An 18755-nucleotide genomic window follows, 5' to 3' on the forward strand; every position below is an offset into this window, starting at 1 on the left:
AGCTGAAAACAAACATAGAAAGGGGATTATAATCACTTCTAGTTAAATTTAAATTTTGGATTTATTTCAAGTTTGTACCAAAATATATTCCAGGCAACTCTTCAGATCATCATTTTCAGTCATAAGCCTTATGCACGGCTGTTCCAAAAGCTGCCAGAACCCTGGGAGTCAGGTGGTCCAGCCCTCAGCCCAGGAGTACAGTTGCGATCCACATGATAGATTGAGCAGAGGCAACACCCACGGACTCCCTGACCTTCTACCCTGGTAGGTTGGGGTGTGTGATCTTAGGACTATACATACTTTGGTTCTGGATACTAATCAGTGAAAAAGATTAGGAGTACACATTCTGTGTTTTGTTCCTATAGCTCTCTGGAGTTCATCCAACTCACCAGCAGTTGAAAGGCAGCCTTCAGTGTTCTATCCACACTCTACCCTAGGGCAGGTGTATACTAGTCTTGATTTTTTTGAGAACTCACTTTATGGAAAAAGTAACAGAAACCTAGGTCTCAAGTACTTCCCCAATTTCAGATTAGGTAAGGGATTAGAATAAATTAACCAGTAGGAAGAAATTGGGGAATCGTAGCAAGCAGCAGTCAGACCTAGGAGTCAAGACACTCCCTTAAGCAGTCTTGCTCAGTTCCTGATCTAAGCAGGACCTAAGGGGAAAAGACTTAATTTTTTTCTTTCCTCAAGTCATGAAGCCCATTGAAATGTGATTATTCTCCTAAAATTACTTCCAATTCTTCCAGGTCCTTCTGGAAAGCTGAATCCTAGGAAAACAAGAGAATAAGACTAGGACTTTAAACCCAAGCAAACATTTCCTAAACCATTGGTACCTGAGAATAGGCCCTTTGCTTCCTTGCTATTACCAGTCTTTTTCCCACTTTCCCAGGACAACCTGGAACCTACTAACTCTGTCTCCTCCCCAGGTGAGATGTATAAGAAAAAACCCACATGCAAAGTGCAGACTCTCTTTGGAGGGAAATAAGAACCATGGGAAGATATTCTTTCCTGAAAAGTCACATAATGACTCAGTGAAAGAACCCTGTGTTAGAAAAACTTTTAAGTATTACCTCTTTAGTGACATTTGGCAGCTCCAGGGCCAACTTCATCCACTGTTTAGCTTCAGGGTTTTTCCCTAGTTCTTTGTAGCACTGAGAAGAGACAACAGTGAAAACCTGGGAGAAATACCACCAGGAGACTAGAAGGGAATGCGTGTATACTTTCAAGAAAAAATATCAACATACATATATTTCATCTATGTTGAAATGGGCAGATGAGTTTACCTTACAAATATATATCCTTCCTGCTTTGGAAAATCCTGGCTGTAGTTCTTCAGCCTGGAGAAGGGAGAAGGCATTTTTTCAGTAAGAGGTTCCGAAATCCAAGTCAGGCTAAAGTTTACTAGAGTTCCAGTATCCAACCTGGAGATTGATTCAGTGAGTCTACATTTTTTTAATAAGCCCTTCCAGTGGTTTCTCATTTTCCATAGAACAGGCACACATAAATTTGCCCTCTACCAGAAACCCCTCCCAATACACTAATGTCCTTAGGGAAAACAAGGTCACCCTGGCCTTTCTGGCTGCTGTCCACCCTTCCCTTCCCTTCCCTCCCTGATACCTTTAGGAAGCTTGAGAGGGCATCCTGCACAGTAGCACCAAGGGGGCTTTCACTCAAGGCTGTCGCGGTTTTTTTTTCTAGCCAGCTCAGGTGAGAGACCTGCCACCAAAAGATCAAGGTGTAACTAAAAACTTAAGTATCTTTAAGAACAATGAATGTTCTGTACTGAAAGAAAAAGGGGCCAAATAGGACTGCATCCAGTCACCACTACCATGACTGTTCGGAGGGAATGACACATAAGCCAGACCATGTTAAGGACCCTGATCTTCCCTGCAAGGTGATCAGTGTCTCAGGACGGTTTGGGCCCTTGTGTCAAGCCCTGAAATTTAGCTCACCTGGTAGCACCACCTGCCAAGGAGAAAGTGAGCCATGGGGTTTTCTGGCTTGAGAGCAATGGCTTTGTCCACATGCTCCTAGAGCGTAAATATAAACAAGGTAACATCAGAGAGCAGAATTACCAAGGGAAGAGAGGCAAGTCACAGAGCTGTCGGGTAGGAACACCTTTGCAAAGAGCTAGGTTGGAGCAGGTAATCTGCACTAGACCAGCACCAGGGAAGGAGGAGAAGCCTTTCTCACCTTGAAGCTAAAGCCACTCTGGATGCGCCTCTGGATGCCCTCATGCTCAGCCAGCTGACCACAAAGCACTGCGTACCTAGGGGGGAAGCAGCGGCACGCTCAGGCACAGGACTGAGGACCATCCCTGCCAGGAAGGGGCTTCCCACCCATGGCCAATGGCACAGCCCAATACTTCATCTGTACATAATTCCTCTTTTCACAGACCTGTGGTCCCAATTCATATTCTTTAGCAAATACAGTGGTAGGTTCACAATTCCCCAAAGTACAGTGGGTACAAAAAAGGTGGGCTCTTTTATACTTGCAAGGTCTCAATCCAAATGTCCCCTCATGATCAGTATAGCCATAACTGTCATAAAAACTTAAGCAGGTCTCTAAAAATCAGCATCAATATGTAAGAAACCTGAATACACTATGTCTGCTTAGCCTGGCAAGCATACTGGTACGTCACTGGGAAGCTGTTTGGGAAGGGGATACTCTAGAATTACCAACAGAAGCAGAGGAAGAAAAGGCCTCCAATTTCAGCCCTCTCCTCCACACCCTCCCAGGGGAACAAAGCCATCCAGCTTCCAATTTTCTGTCTTCAAAAATAAAGGTCTTATGACCCCAGGCCGCTAGGGTTGTTTCTGGAAGCAGAGTTAACGAGGCTCTAAAGGCCCAAATTGCTTTTTTGTGTACTCACTAAATATTGAGGGGTATTTGTATCCGATACTTCCAGAGGCTTATTTCCAGTTTAGTCCAAATAACGGTTTCCCAAGAAAAGCTAAGAAAGTATGAGGTCAGTTTCCATCCTTGTGACCCCAGAAGCCCCAAGAGTGCGCACAGGGAAGCAACACCTGTGACACCTAAGAGACAGTGACCTGGCATCTAAAAAGAGGCACTGCAAAGTTTCAGCAACAGATGGGGAAACATAGCCTCTCCAGCTCACAATCTGAGGACAGAGTTATGGAAAGCAGCAGGGAGGTGGAAAAGGAACACTTTTACTAAAACCGAGGTGCCTAGAACCAGGCCTCCAGGCCACAGTTTGGCCCTGACCCACACAAGGTGGCAGGACTTTGCCCACACGAGATCACAAACAGGGCTGATGCTTTTGAGGACTGATACTGACTGCCAAACTTCCTGGGGGTGAGCTCACATCTATGTTTCCTCATGCCAGCAAAGCGAAGAAGCCAAAGTCCACCACCAGCCAGGGATCACAGCTAGGGGAATGAAGAGCTTGTGTGGGAGAGGGGAACTGCCAATGTCCCAACCTCCCTGAGGAGCCAGGAGCCTCAAGTTTGAAGCCAAGGATGACTTGTAACAAAGCTCCTCATTTCTCCAGGTTTCAATAGGAAGCTGTACTACTCTCCATTATCTCACACCCAAGGCACTTTCCAAAGGAAACTCCCCGGGGTCCCTGGCTTGGGGAAGGATGGGACATACGGAAAAAAAGGCCAGAGCTTCCTCTTCTGGTGCCTCTGGCAAATGCCTGTTTGGCCAGGGCAGAGAAAAGAAAGGGCTGTGCCCCACTCTAACCCATGCTGGCTCTTTCTGGGCCCCTGCAGGGTGTTATTACCACTGATGACACTCCGCGTTCTCATTCCCCTTCTCCAGAGCGACCTCAGCTGCTTCTTTTCCTGTAAGACAGAGGTGATCCAGAGTTGACACGGGCTCCCGTGACCCTTCCACGGGAGAGGCTGTGGGAGGATGGACTGCTCTAGCTCTCACGGTTCCCACCCAAGCAGGACTTATAAATAGTTATGCACTTGAGCAGAGTGAAGAGCTGCAAATAGCTCTTCAAGGATAACTTCCACTTTGCCTTGCTTTCCCTATCTCTGTCATCAGCTGTCCCAGCTATATAACACCCACCCGATGTGCTCAAAGCATTTCAAATATAAAAGGACTCGAAAGCAATCAAAGTGTCCCTAGTAGATCATTACCTGGAGAGTTTTTGATTTGGGGTCTGTGGACAGGCCTTAGGGTGTCCATGAATCCCACTGAAGTTGTATATAATATTAGGCATATGTCCATTTTCTTGAGAGGGTCCACAGCTTTGATCGAATTCTCAAGAGGACCATGATCTAGGAACAGTAATCATGGCTCTGGGCCAGAACTCCTCACTAGAGCCAAATGACCTGGCATCTGACCAAGGATGACTTTCATGTAGTCCTTACCCAAGTTTTCCAGACACCAAAACTAACAGAAATCAAGGCCTAAACACATGCAGGCTCTTGACAAGGGTACCCTAGAACGTCAAGGAGCTGGAGCCCTCCAGATGAGACCATTACACCTACACACTGAAGAAAACAACACTGTGAAGTGGGTGATTAGAATCAAGAGGGCTTCCATAAAAGAGAATGAAATAATGCCATTTTTAGCAACATGGACAGACCTAGAGATTAACATACTAAGTGAAATAAGAGAGAGAAAGACAAATACCATACATCACTTACGTGTGAAATATTAAAAAAAAAAATACAAATGAACTTATTTACAAAACAGTTTAGAAAGCAAACTAGTTACCATAGGGGGTGGGATAAATTTGGAATTTGAGATGAACAGATATGAACTACTATATATTAAATAGATAAACAACAAGGACCTACTGTATAGCACAGAGAACTATATTGAATATCTTGTAATAACCTATAATGGAAAAGAATCTGCAAAGTATATCTATGTATAACTGAGTAACTTTGCTATACCTCTGAAATATTGTTAAGTCAACTATATAATAAAAATTTGAAATAAAAAGAATTTTTCAATGGTGAAGGCTTGAAAGGGAACACAGAATGGAACAAAAGTAATGTGTTGAGGTGATAGGCTGGCTAATCTGAAATGTTTCCTCATGTACAAGTGATCATGGTATAATTTTGTATATGCAACAAATACATTTAAAGAGAACAAGAACCCTACAGTTCCTCTATCCAAGCAGAAGAACCATACGGCTCTACCACTGAGGGACACTGTCTCTTAGGGGACTTCACTCTGCCCCCTTCAAAGCCCGCACTCACTAGGGAAAGAACGGTGAAGAATGAGGCAACCAGTTTCTGCAGCCTCCTGATGGTCCAGCTTCTAGAGGCAACACAAAATGAACTTTAGATCCACCAACAATGGTCCTAAAAAGTTAGAATTACAGAGCAGAGCCTTCAAAGACTCTCCATAGTCCCCTGACCTCCAGAAGGAACAGATCTGTCTGGGGGTGCAACAGGGAGCCAGACCAGTGTGGGCACAGCTGCTTCTCTAACCACTGCTCCATCTCCACCTTCAGGGTTCACACTGGCTGTTAGTACTGAGAGATGATCAAAAGGAAAAGGAAAGGTGGTTGTTGCCACCAAGAGTCCAGACACCAGCCCCAAATGCTGGTCAGAATCCTCACCTGAAACACAGGAAAAATAGCAGAAACTGTTTTGAAAAGAAGCAGACAGTAATTGAGCACCTTCAGTTACAACTTGCAGGGATTTTTCTGAAGATCAAACACTGAACTCAACTGACCTTTCTGTATTGGCACAATTCTACAACAGTTTATAGAATAACGACCTTGAGGTACTGTCAGACTCTACATTATCAAAAATTCAATGTCTGCAAGGCTGTACTTATAAAAGTGGGGAGGCAGATAGTTCAGTTAACTGGATAACTGAACTACAAGATGTGGAAGTCCACTGGCGGTGCCTCACTCAGAGGGTGTGTAGCTAGGCAGGACACATCACCTTCCCCGTAAAACCAGTCTTTAAAAATCTCAGGATTCTTAACAACTTCATGACAGTAGAAGACAGGCCATGATCATGGCACAAATTAGATGCACCCTACATGCCCCCGGGACAGATTTTGACAACAGAGTTGCTAAGTAGACCCCAGGGACTTCTAAGCTAGTGATATTCACCCCAACTACTCCTTCCCGGCACTCACCAAACGTACTCCACTCATTATATTCTTAAACACCTGCCCGACAGGCTCCATAACTGAAACTAGATTCCTAAGCAACAGCAAAAGAAACCCTCCTTAGGTTAAGAGAGGTTTTGCCCTTTGCAGTTAAGGAATTAGGACAAAGAATTGTGCTAATGAAACAACTACAATTGACCCTGAACAACGCAGGGGTTCCTGGTCCTCTGCCCAGTCAAAAATCCACGTGTAACTTATAGTCAGCCCTCTGGCTCAGCAGTAGAGAATCCGCCTGCCGATGCAGGAGAAAAGGGTTCAATCCCTGGGCCGGAAAGACTCCCTGGAGAAGAAAATGGCAACTCAGTGTTCTTGCCTGGGAAATCCCATGGACAGGAGCCATTGCAGAGTCGGACTCAATTTAGCAACTAAGCAACAACAAATCCTCAGGCCCAAGCAACCATGGACTGTGTGCGTGCTCGTGCTGCTCAAATCACTGATGTTCAAGGTCAACTGTACTACAGTCACCTACGCCTGTGTGACTCAAGCCCCATGCCATGCAGGAAAGCAGGGACTGCTCTCTGTCTCCAGGAGGAAATGGGTCTCCGGGAGCTAGTCTGTCCCCGGTGAGTACCTGAGCCCCAGCTGCCCTGATAGTCTGCGTCTTGGTGGGTCCCTTGGGCCCCAAGCTGCTGGGCTGGCTCCACCCTCAGAATCAGTCAGTTGCACCAGGAGGCTGTCAGCACTTACCACTTAGGGCATAGGACCTCTTCTCACTCGCCTCCTCAGCAAGCTCACACATGTCACTGTAGGCCCGGGCCAGGCGCCAGAGAAAGTCCTGTCGGCTTCCATGCTGCTACCCAAAGAGAGAGATGAGGCTCCCTTCTTTCAGTTACAGAGAACCAGGGCCCTGACGTTCTCCCCACATTCTACCTTTGAGTGTCTTGTAAACACTGATATCAGGCCATCTCACATGACCTCTCACCTGCAGTTAGCTGGTGACATTCTCTCTAGTCATTAGATTGCACAACCCACAGAGTGAGGGCATCCTGGCCTCCTAATCCTGTGAGGAGGAAAGGTCAACTCCAACATGGAATGAGTCACAGCAAGAGAGTGTGGAAATGCCCAAGAAAAGGGAAATTCTAACTTTGAGGGCATTTGTAGCTCAGTTCAGTCACTGAGTCGTGTCCGACACTACGACCACATGGACTGCAGCACGCCAGGCTTCCCTGTCCATCACCAACTTTCAGAGCCTACTCAAACTCATGTCCATTGAGTCGGTGATACCACCCAACCAAACCATCTCATCCTGTTGTCTCCTTCTCCTCCCGCCTTCAGTCTTTCCGCATAAATTCTGGCAGTGAACTTGAGAAGGGAACTGTGATTGAGTGACCCACACACTTGTCACTGGTGATGAAAACTTCAAATGGGGCAGGCAGCTGTGGGTCTGCCTCAGGGAAATAAAAGGGGAAAAGTTCCAGTTCTTTCCACATTTCTCGCAATGCCGAGAGGAGCTCTTGCAGTTGCTCTACCAGAGCCAACTACCCAGGGGGTGGTGGGGGAGGAAGCGCTGGGACAGGGAGTACACAGGCCCCTAGGGGCGACCTCGCCTCCCTGGAAAAGGGTGTAGGTCCCTGAGGGCAGATGCAGAAACTCGCTGAGGCACCCTCATCTCCCTTCCCATGTCACCTGGCAGGGTCACTGACAGACTCATGGGAGTGAGCGGGGGGAGGCAAGGCACAGAGGCCATCGGAGGCTTACCGCCAGCTTGTTGTTGAGCAGCAGCTGGAAGCCCTCCCGCTTGCCCTGCTCACTGCCCTGGTGCAGCTCGTCTGCCTGCTGCAGGAGGGGCAGCACATCTTCCTGGCCAGGGGAGCCCCCAGCCTCCAGGGCTTCAGGTTCCGGACCCAAAACCACTTCCACCTCCACCTCCAGGTCCAGGGAGTCCTTTCTCCCCATCTTCACGGTCTCGCAGCTCACTTCATCTTCCCCGTCACTCTCCCTTTCAGAGTCCCGCTCATAGTCAGACTCAGCGTTGGCTGTTGTGTAACTGTGGCAGGGAAACAAAGTGACAAGGTCAAGGGAGGGGATTACTTAACCTCAGATCACCAGGGGTCTAGCCTCCTCCACAAAGAGGGGCTCTCCACGGCACTGCGGTCATCAGCACTGACCGTGAGCCATGCCCCTCGCTGGGGGGGCACTCAGTCCTCAGAGAATGCTTCCTGGGGAACCGTGGGGAAATGATCTAGGAGGGGAAGAGTGACCAACTCGGAGCCCTGTGACAGTCAGAGGCCGATATGAGAATCCACTGCTTAGCTACCGCCACGTCTGCCAGAAAACAGAGAAAGCCTAGAAAGGTATCAACAAAATGTCAGCAGACCTCTCAGGGCAGAGGAATTAATATCCCCCCTATATTTTAGTATTAGATAGGATTGCTTAAGGGAGCGTATATTCTTACAAGTAAAGTTATAAAAGTTTAAGATAAAAACCTTAAGTAGGTGGAGCTCGATGGCTCATTAGGGGAAAGGTTTGTCAATCATTTTTGCTTTATCAGCCAAATGCACCTGCCAGAACCAACATGGGTGGATGCCAGCCTCTGTGGCTGTGGGTGGCCACAGATATACATATTTTCTTTCTCAATTCAATGTATATCTCTGTCCCAAGTCAGTAACCAAACCTCAACCACAACAGGAGTGGCCCTTGGAAACCTTGGGAGTTGGTGGGGGGAGTGGGGGAGGGCTGCAGCTGGAAGCAGGAAAGGCAAAAGATGCAAACAATCCCTTAGGAAGGTGTCTGTGGGGCCGCCATCCAGGTGTCTCCTGGGGAGCCCAACTCTGATTGCACCCACTGTTTCTCTTGGATCTCTGCCTCCATCAGCAGCTAATGATAGTGTTTTCCCCAACTGCCAACTGAGTCAGACAAAAAATGAGCAGAGCAGGAGATAAGGCTTCCAGGGGTCACAACCAGACACCAAAGAGCCCCCAGGTTAAAAGCAGGTTCTGTGTAAGCTAGCAGGTTCCAAGACACAGGGAAGATCCTTGAGTGACTTAAGGATAAGCCTTCCTCCGTCCTGAAATTAAAGAGAGGTAGGATCCCTGTGGCTGGAGCAAATCAGACCTGAAGGAGAGACACAAACAAAGTCACAACAAGACAGTCTAAGGTCAGGGGGGCTGACTACTGCAGGCCCAAGTGCTGTCCTCCTGATCTGGAAAACCAGAGAGGACAAGGGAGGAAGCAAGTAACCAGTCCATCCATCCTATTTCTTTATAGAGGAGCTTTCAGATGCATTTAACAAAGGTGCTCCAGAAACATCTATTACAACAAATTGTAAAGTATTTAAAACCTTCCTCACCTTGCTTTTTAAAGAGGTTATACAAGTATCTCCCCCCTCAAGCAATTTGCAGTAAAAACTTTAGAAATTAAAGGGACAAGAAAAAGTGGTATCAGATTTCACAACCAACCTGGGTGGTGATGAGCAAGACCACACAGGGGCAGCCTAGAGAAACTCTCCTAGGCTCCTAGGCTTAGACAATAACCTGTCCCATCCAGAAAGTCAAATCAGTGGCTACCAGATCCCCTATTCAGCCCAGCCAGGCCCAGAGGCAAAATGAGTAAATGGATTTTTGGCGGGTGCAAGCTTGAGTCTCATCACTTCACGTTGCAAAAAGGAGAGGAGACCCCACTCATTCCCTGCTCAGCCGAAGACTGCCTCGGCACATGGGGAGTGACCCCTGCTCTCATCCTGCCTGAGCTCAGTCTCCAGGGAATGGAGCCAGGAGGAAGGTCCTTCAGTGCTATGATCCCGCTGGGCCCTAAAGGCTGGAGAACTCAAATGGGCAAGGAAAAGGAGAGGTCAGGGGGACCTTGCTGCCACCCAGTGAGAGCTGGTGTCACAGCATTCTCCCACATTTCTTGGACCACGTACCCAGCCGCTGGTGAAATCCACCAGAGAAAAGGGGGCGGCCCCTTTGTTCAACATGCCTAGCAGCTTTTGAGATGAGTCACGGACTTCTGAAAAGGTCCTTTGGTCCTGTGCACTCAGGCTAGACACACAGTTTCCCCTGTCGAGCAAGGACTCAAGGCTCCCTTAAAGCAAGCAGGGCAACTCTGCTCCTTAAGGAGAGCCCCCAAGTCAGGGATCAAGGACTCATACACACAGCCCTCCCAGCAATTACATTTCTTTCCTCCAACTGCTAAGCCCCATCAGCGGTGCTGAGCTGAGGCAAAGACAAGCAGGCCTGGGCCCTGACCCTGCAGTGGTGGGGAAGATAAGACCAAGAGGAACGAGGTGATAAGCGAACGCCCAAGGAGGAGCGGCAGTGAGGCTGCAGGCAGTGGCTCTTGGCTGGAATGCCTGGACAGGTTTGCCAGGGGAGCTGGTATTAGGGCGAGCTGGGTTTTGCAAGGAGGGAACTAAAGCTGCGTTTGGAACAAGGCTCTGGGAACAAGCTCACGGACCCACCCAGTGATTCGGACTCTGGCACATTCAGCTGATCCCCTGGGAGCTGTTTTATTTGGAAGAGAGAGAGAACACAGCTTTCAATGGAGCAGAGCTGCCCATCAAATAGTCTTATTCTTTCATCCCTCAAAGCTCTCCTTCCCCAGGGCCCACATGTTTAAAGCCACTCCCAAGACTTGGTCTCCTCTCCCTTGACCATGACCCTGACCCTACGAATGACTCACCACGGCCACTGCTCCAGACAGGAGTCGGCCAACCCAGTCTTGCCCTGTGCACGACCATCGGCTTCCGCACGCCACAGGATCGGTCACGAGGCTGAGCCTGCTGGAGCTGTTACCCAGGAGCCACCCTCTCTCCAGCTGCTGGAGGCGGCTGGCAGCCCTGCCCTGCTGCCTGGCGGTGGGAGCCCCAGTGGGCACCCCAAGCTACGAAGCACCCATAAACTTCCCTGGTTAATCGCTCTGGCTCGTGCTGCTCCCAGAAGCTTGTACAATTTCTTAAAATTATCATGAAGGGGTTTGAGTTCTATTATCCTAGTCTTGGGCAGAGCTGTGACCTGTCCTTAGGTTCCACACTCATAAAGCTCAAATGTCAAGTAACTGGCTTCCTTGGGTTGCTCAGAGATGCTCCTTAAGTTTCAGGGCCCACTATCGACTATTTCATCCTTTCTTTTTAATCCAGATGTATCAAATATTAATTTCCTTTTTGCCCCCTCTAACACAGTCTTCTGGAAGCATGTCTCAGCTCACAGGTACTAGGTAAATCGAACAGAAAACGGCCATTTCTGTGAGCCCTTGAGATAATAGGGGTCAGACCATCCAGGCAACAGGACCAAAGCTCTTCCCCAAGACTTCACTGTTTCAAGAGGCATCTCAGCAATAATCAAATTCGGCACAGATGCCCAATGGCACTGACATGGAAAAGGACTAATACGTCTCTTACTTTTCTTAGAAAAGCAAATGAAGAAAGGTAGGAGAATATATTGTTTCAACAAGAACACAAAGCTGAGGGACTTCCCTGGCGGTTCAGTGGTTAAGACTTGAAGTTTCCAGCAGGGGCATGGTTCCATTCCCGGTTGGGGAACTAAGTGCAGAAATAAAGGCTGACACTTCTGAAGAAGATGTACTGAACAGACCACACTGCTCTGGGCAGGTCTCAGTCAACGGGAAGAACTGTCCTGGGCTGTGGGTGACATGTCTTCCCTGAAGGCCCTTCTGTGCTCTGATAACCAAACCAGGCCTCAGAAGGCAGATGAGCCTGGTTGAGCCTGTGCTTAGAAGCTCTGCAACCCTTGACCCACATGCATCAAACCTCACTAGGCCTCAGGTCTCCATCTGAGAAGCAGGGCAAAGAATATCACCTACTCCATAGGAACTTTGTGAGACTGAGGAAATACCTCTGAAGTGCTTTCCACCGTGTCTGTCACAAGGGAGGAATAAACTGTAGTTAATATTATGAAGCGTTTCAGCTGAAGAGGGACATGCTGCAAAGATTATCATGAATGACTAGTTTAGCTTCTAGTTTCCATGTGCACATTTGTAGCTACACCAGTCATTCTGCCCTGACAGGTCAGGCCTGACTGCTCACTTCACCAGTCTCTTCCCTTAGGAGGAAAAAAGGTCAGCAAAGGCCACAAAGAGAGACCAGTCTCTAGACCTCACATGAGCCACCTGGATGACTGGGCCTTGAAGCAGACAAGGGCAGATGCTGCTATTAACAGCATCAAGCACTGCAACAAAGATGTTCATTCAGACTCCATTCGTGGGACAGAAGTTTCAAAATGGCACCAGTGGTTTAAAACCAAAAAGCCCTCAGCCTGACCAACCTGGGGGTTCCACCAGACTCCTGCCTGCAGCCCTATCTCACAGTAAGGCCTATGGCCCGACCTGCTGGCCCACCAATTATTCAGCTGAGTCACCGCCCACCTGTGAAGAGGGCAGGGGCGCACAAGAAGATCTTCCCCTGTGGGAAGAGAACTTCCCGAGGGAGGGAGCATGCTCAGTGCTTAGACAGCTCTGTAGACCTGGCCCGGTCACTCAGTGAAGGGAATACAGTCATTAAGACAAAGCTTACAAAGTCCTCGTGATAACAGGAAACCACCCAACCAACGTTACAGTAAAACAAAAATAAAGGATCTAATAACTAGGTAAAAAGCAAACCTACTCTGAGAAAAATAACAGATGCAAACACTAACTGCTGTTAACATTTCCATTTGTCAGGATGACATATGGTGGATGGCTTTTCTTATTTCAACTGTTTTGTATTTCATTTGTTTATATCCTTACCTTGTTCTAAAGGTAAGGCAGCTTGGTGTGAATTTTTCATTCTAAACACTACTTTTACACAATGTAACCTGGCTGAAGCCACAGCTGTCTCCAGGAGAGAGGACTCACCCGCCTTCGCTCTCGGCATCCGTGAACGTGGCTCCGGAGGCGGCCGTGAAGTAGACAGAGCTGGAGCCGGTGGAGTCACTCCTCTCCCGGGCAAATGGGAACCTTCGCCGCCGAGCCACTTTCTGGTTCTCTTCCATATGCGATCTGAAATGCAAGCTTCTTTCCAGAGGGTGCCATTAGGCCCTTCCAGCCTGCCTTTCCCCTCACCATGAGGGAGCCTCTTACTACTGCTGCTCATTAAAGGGCCAAAAGCAGAGAAATTCTGGGGTCTCTGCCAGGAGAGCAAGAAGGGCAGATGGCGGGACCCAGCCTACAGAGCAGACCAGGTTAAACAGGACAAAGTATTTCAGCTGCTGCAACAGACCCCAAGGGCCCAAAGGCAAGAACTCAGGCAAGGCAAGGAATCAAGCACATGGCTTCCCTGCCAGTGAGGTGAGAAGCCAGAAAACTGGCTGTGTCCTTACAGACAGACAGCAAAGGCTGAGAAAGCTGCCGGGGCAGGGAAACGCTAGGGTGCAGGGGCCAAGGCAGGAAGCAAGGCTGTAATACTCACCGGACCTCCCCCACAATCTGCCCAGCAAGGCCCTGCAGACTGCTCCTCAGCTCTTCTACCTCCCGCCGCAGCGCCACCAGGCTGGTCAGCACAAACTCCAGGCGGTCCAGGACCTCCTCCTGTCCTCGTGGAAGGCTTGGCAGCACTGCAGCATCGCCAGCCTCACCTGGGACTGCCCGCAATGGCCTGACTGGATGAAGGAGGATAGGAGACAGTGAGGCCCCTGGGATAGAGGGACGAGAAGATCCTGCACCCAGAATTCAAGAACACTTGCTTCTCATTGGAGTTCAATTTACAAAGATCTTTGAGGCTCAGATATTCACAAGTCCCAGGTAACAAACCAGGGGGGAGAAAAAAAAAAAAATCAAGGTCCCAATCTTTAAACAAGAGCTCTCCAGGGAATTCTCTGGTGGTTCCGTGGCTAGGACTCCATGCTTTCACTACCAAGGGTCCACGTTCAATCCCTGGCTGGGGGACTAAGATCTTGCAAGCACGGCCAAAGGGGAAAAAAAGTCCACAAGAGCCCTCTGTTTCAAAAACGTTGCACCCAGGGCCCTTCATCAGCACTGTACACCTTGGCGGATAATGTAGAATGCTCACAAGAGTGCGATAACTAGAAGGCAGGATAGCTGCCCTGCTGCCCAAATCCCAGGCAGTCAATACTTACCACACAGCAAAACTGAAACTGAGCTTACTCAAATTCTGATTTTGCACTTCACAAAGAACAGCAAAGAACACTCTTTCTTCTCAAGAGCTTCATTTAGTATTATCAGAGAGTGGCAAGGTAAACAGAGGCAGTCACTGAGAGAAAAGGTACAGCGGGAAAAACCCACCCAAACCCCATTGGAAAAAAACATCATCGCCAAGCCCTGAATTGAGATCTAAGCAAATTCTAAAAGTAAACGCTAGAAAACTGATACCTAAGACAAGTGGACTGGGAAATGTAAAAACAGGAAAGAAACCAGAAAGGCAGGACCCACAGTCCAAGCAAGCATAAAGCTGTTAAAGGAAATCTAGTAACAATAAAGGCTGGATTACTGTACAGACCCAACAATGTTCCAGTATGTAAAGCAAGAAAGATCCCTGGGAGTGTGGCCACCGTCTCCCAACCTCAGTAGAAGAAAGACTACAGCTAAGAAATTACAAACCAACAAATCAAATAGGAAAAGAAAGGAAGGGTAAGCACATTTGCAGCACTAGGTTACCACCAGCTTATAAAATGCTGACAGACAATTGCAATCTAAGGTGAAAACTCTTAAGACTCTTCGAAAACTAACTTTTCCAAACCATCTGGCATTTGGTCATCAGAGGAAACATGTGTTCCCAATGAACATGAGGCAAGATGACTTGAATGCTCTTCTATCACACACACATGAGGGCAGTGGTTTGGCCGAGCCCTAGATGCTTTGCTCTGATGGGTTAACATTAAAGTTTTCCAAAACTGAAAGTACTAACCATTTGTGGCTGGCTCCCAGCCATATTCAGCTTCAACTGCAGTAAGTGCACTCCCGACCCCATGCTGTGGGAACTCCACTGGACCAGGTGACCAGGCCCAATCCTGCCACTTACTGTGACAGCCTCGGGAAAGTTACACAACTTTTTTCAATCTCAACTTACTCATAAGAAGGATTAAAAAAAAAAAAAAAAAACACAACTTGAACTATACAGTCTCCAAGGTGCCTTTGAATGTTAATGTTAACCTAATTTAATACATAAGCCTCAAGACATTTTAATTCCTCCAAGACTAGTTTCTCTTTTTACTTTCTTTTGGGCCTTTCCTCTACTTATTAAACACCTCAACCACACTAAGCAAGTAACTTTAATACATACACAGCACTTCTGCAGCCAGAACTAAAAGTGAAAGCTAAGCCTTTTCACTATATACTTTCCTGCGATTCCAGGAAAAAGACGACAGTAGAGGAAGACTGCTTTTCCTTATCGATAAACTTTCCCCAAACTTGAAAAGAAACTCTTGGGCCCCGCACCCAACCCCCCTAATTTCTCCTCTGTTGTCCTGCCCCGCAGGTTCTGCTACAAGCAGCCCCGACCCCAAGCCCACCCCTCAACAGTCCCTGAGGCCTCAATAGCCCCGCTCCTACCTTGGCGTCCAGGCTCTGAAGTCTGCGTGTAGTCCAGAGGGTTGGACCGACTCTGGCTCTGGCCGCGGCGCTGGGTCCGTTTCCACCGCTGGCTGTAAAGGGCACACAGGAATCCAAGGCCCGCGGCGGTGCCCAGCAACAGTCCGAGCCCGGCGCGTGCGCCACCCAAGGTCCCCAGACTAGACATGCTACACCTGCAGCCCGCGTGAGCCACCAGGAGCAAGCGGGCGAAAGAAAGGAGAGAGATTCGTTGAGTGTGGTCCACCCATCGCCAAAGCCGAACCCTTGAAGATAACCTCCCTGCCCAGACCCCAAGCATTCGCCACCCTCACCCTAGTCCCGACCTTAAGGTTTCTGCTAGCCCCCAGGCCTGACTACCACGCCGCCCACCCGGCCCTTCGCAGCCTACCCTCCAGCACGCCCCCTAACCCTGATACCGGAGTCAGGTCGACGGGCTTCCAAACTCCTCCTCCAGCTCACGACACTGCAGACCGCAAACCCGCCGCCCTGGCTACAAACCGCTGGCCTTCCCGCCGCGCCCTTTGAAGGCGCCCCAGTCTGTCTGGACCTCAACTCAGACTCTTGCCCTGCCGCTAGCTACTTTGGCGAAGGCCGCGGCTTCTCTGTCAATGACCGTGACGTCATCAAACGGTGCCAACTAGCTGCCTCGCGCGCCTATAAGAAGGCGGGGTGAGAGCAGACCTTCGAGACTCCACCTCGTGGCCAGGGTTTTCTCTAGGGGGCGGGGCCACAGGCACAAGTCAGAGGGGCGGAGCCAGCAGAGATCTCGAAAGGCGAACCGAGAATGGGTTAGAAGCCGAGTAAAGGGGGACCCGGCTTCCCAGCTGATGGTAAAAAACCTGCCTGCCAATGCAGGAGATGTAAGGAGAGGTTCGATCCTTGGGTCAGGAAGATCCCCTGGAGGAGTGCATGGCAATCCACTCCAGTATTCTTGCCTCGAGAATCCCATAGACAGAGGAGCCTGGAGGGCTACAGCCCATAGTGTCGCATAGAATCGACAACTGACAGAATTAGCACGCACAAACGGGGGAAAGCTGAGAGATTCCGTGGAGTGGATGCTCAGAGCAGTTACTCCATGGTCTGGCCAGCTGAGGTTCCATTTCCCTCCAGTCACACCAGGTTACAGCTGAGGTTCCATTTCCCCAATCACACCAGGTTACTTAGTGTTCCCGGAATGTGCTCCGCATACTCAACGTTTCTACCTTTTCTACTACTGCTCTTTCTGTCTTGAACCCCTACCTGGAAAACCCCTCTCCACCTTTCCTGAACCCTCAGTCAAAACTCAGACTTTATTTGATTTCAGCTCAATTTGTTTACGTATTTTTACTCAAATCATTTACTAAGCTCAACGCAATAGTGCCTTTGGCAATTCAATTTAAAACAGGTAAGTTGTTGGTTATCCACAACAGGCCCTGAGTCCCCAGGGCCAGCTTCTGCCAGTTGACATTTGAAAAACTTACATTGTAGATGCACACCCCATCATTTAAAAAAAAATCTTAAACCTTAAATTGTCGTTGTAACATTAAACAGGGACAGGCTTATAAAAACTGTTTTTAATATCCAGAATGAAAATTAAATTCATTAAATTAATTCCTCTAATGATAACATTTTAAATGTTTGCATGAGGCTGAAACTTGGGTTGATCTCTGATTGCTTAAATTGGTTGATAGCATTTCAGATTTTGTTTTTTCTACCACCTGTGACTTGTACTTTTATAAATCTATTTTACTCCTGTGGTTTTACGCAACTTGTAGTTTTAGAAACTAAAAAAAAGAGAATCACCTGCTGTCCAATTGTTATGACTCTGTGCTTCCACTGCTGGGGGCTCAGGTTCTACCCCTGGACGGGGAACTAAGATCGCACAAGCTCTGCAGTACAGGTCAAAAATTAATTAATTACTTAAAAAGTAAACAACACATAGGGACTTCCCCGGTGGTCCAGTGATTAAGAATCTGCCTTCCAATGTGGGAGACATAGGTTCCATCCCTGGCCAGGGAACATCTTAAGATCCAACATGCCAAGGGAACCCTCTTACACTGTTGGTGGGAATGCAAACTAGTACAGCCACTATGGAGAACAGTGTGGAGATTCCTTAAAAAACTGGAAATAGAACTGCCATATGACCCAGCAATCCCACTCCTGGGCATATACACCGAGGAAACCAGATCTGAAAGAGACACATGTACCCCAATGTTCATCGCAGCACTGTTTATAATAGCCAGGACATGGAAGCAACCTAGATGCCCATCGGCCGACGAATGGATAAGAAAGCTGTGGTACATATACACAATGGAATATTACTCAGCCATTAAAAAGAATTCATTTGAATCAGTTCTAATGAGGTGGATGAAACTGGAGCCCCTTATACAGAGTGAAGTAAGCCAGAAAGAAAAACACCAATACAGTATACTAACGCATCTATATGGAATATAGAAAGATGGTAATGATAACCCTATATGCAAGACAGAAAAAGAGACACAGATGTATAGACAGACTTTTGGACTTTATGGGAGAAGGCGAGGGTGGGATGATCTGAGAGAACAACATCGAATCATGTATATTATCAAGTGTGAAACAGATCGCCAGTCCAGGTTGGATGCATGAGACAAGTGCTTGGGGCTGGTGCACTGGGATGACCCAAAGGGATGGGATAGGGAGGGAGGTGGGAGGGGGGTTCAGGATGGGGAACACATGTAAATCCATGGCTGATTCATGTCAATGTATGGCAAAAACCACTACAATATTGTAAAGTAATTAGCCTCCAACTAATTAAAATAATTGGGGGAAAAAAAAGGCTTAATCACACACACAACACACACACAAAAAAGATCCCACATGCCTTCGGGGCAACTAAGCCTGCACACCAAAACTACAGAGACCATGCATCTTAAGGAAAGATCCCTTGTTAAGACAAAATGCAGCCAAAAATAATAAATGAATACATATTTGAAAAAAATTAAAGACAAGATTTTTTATGGATTATGGTTCTAATTTTATTGTCAGCATTTCTTAAAAGTTAAATTTTAGTTTAGTGGGAGTCAAAATATCTAAACCAGTCCTCCCAAATCCTTGACTAGATATTATATTTATTTACTTTTTAATTGTGAGATATTTTACACATAGAGCAGTACATTTGGGACTTCTCTAAGTGGGCCAGTGGTTAAGAATCCGCCTGCCGA

General features: G+C 47.9%; 1 protein-coding gene across 3 annotated transcripts; it reads right to left on the reverse strand.

Moving 5' to 3' along the window:
• Window positions 1-42: 42 nt before the first annotated feature.
• Window positions 43-16272, reverse strand: RMDN3 (regulator of microtubule dynamics 3). 3 transcript variants are annotated; one of them, XM_043471495.1, is made up of 13 exons: window positions 16142-16272; window positions 15556-15749; window positions 13457-13646; window positions 12904-13047; window positions 7813-8101; window positions 6802-6907; window positions 3749-3809; window positions 2197-2272; window positions 1956-2033; window positions 1621-1719; window positions 1287-1340; window positions 1074-1154; window positions 43-770 (listed from the first exon to the last, which is right to left on the reverse strand). In XM_043471495.1, the coding sequence occupies exons 2-13, from the start codon at window positions 15740-15742 to the stop codon at window positions 717-719; spliced, it is 1419 nt and encodes a 472-aa protein (XP_043327430.1). In that variant the 5' UTR covers window positions 15743-15749; window positions 16142-16272; the 3' UTR covers window positions 43-716. The 3 variants fall into 3 exon arrangements, with proteins under 3 accessions (XP_043327430.1, XP_043327428.1, XP_043327431.1); XM_043471493.1 differs by having other exon boundaries at window positions 15993-16189; XM_043471496.1 differs by having other exon boundaries at window positions 6802-6904; window positions 15993-16188.
• Between the last annotated feature and the right edge of the window lie 2483 nt (window positions 16273-18755).

The sequence above is a fragment of the Cervus canadensis genome, chromosome 6 (genome assembly GCF_019320065.1).
Source record: "Cervus canadensis isolate Bull #8, Minnesota chromosome 6, ASM1932006v1, whole genome shotgun sequence".
NCBI lineage: Eukaryota > Metazoa > Chordata > Mammalia > Artiodactyla > Cervidae > Cervus > Cervus canadensis.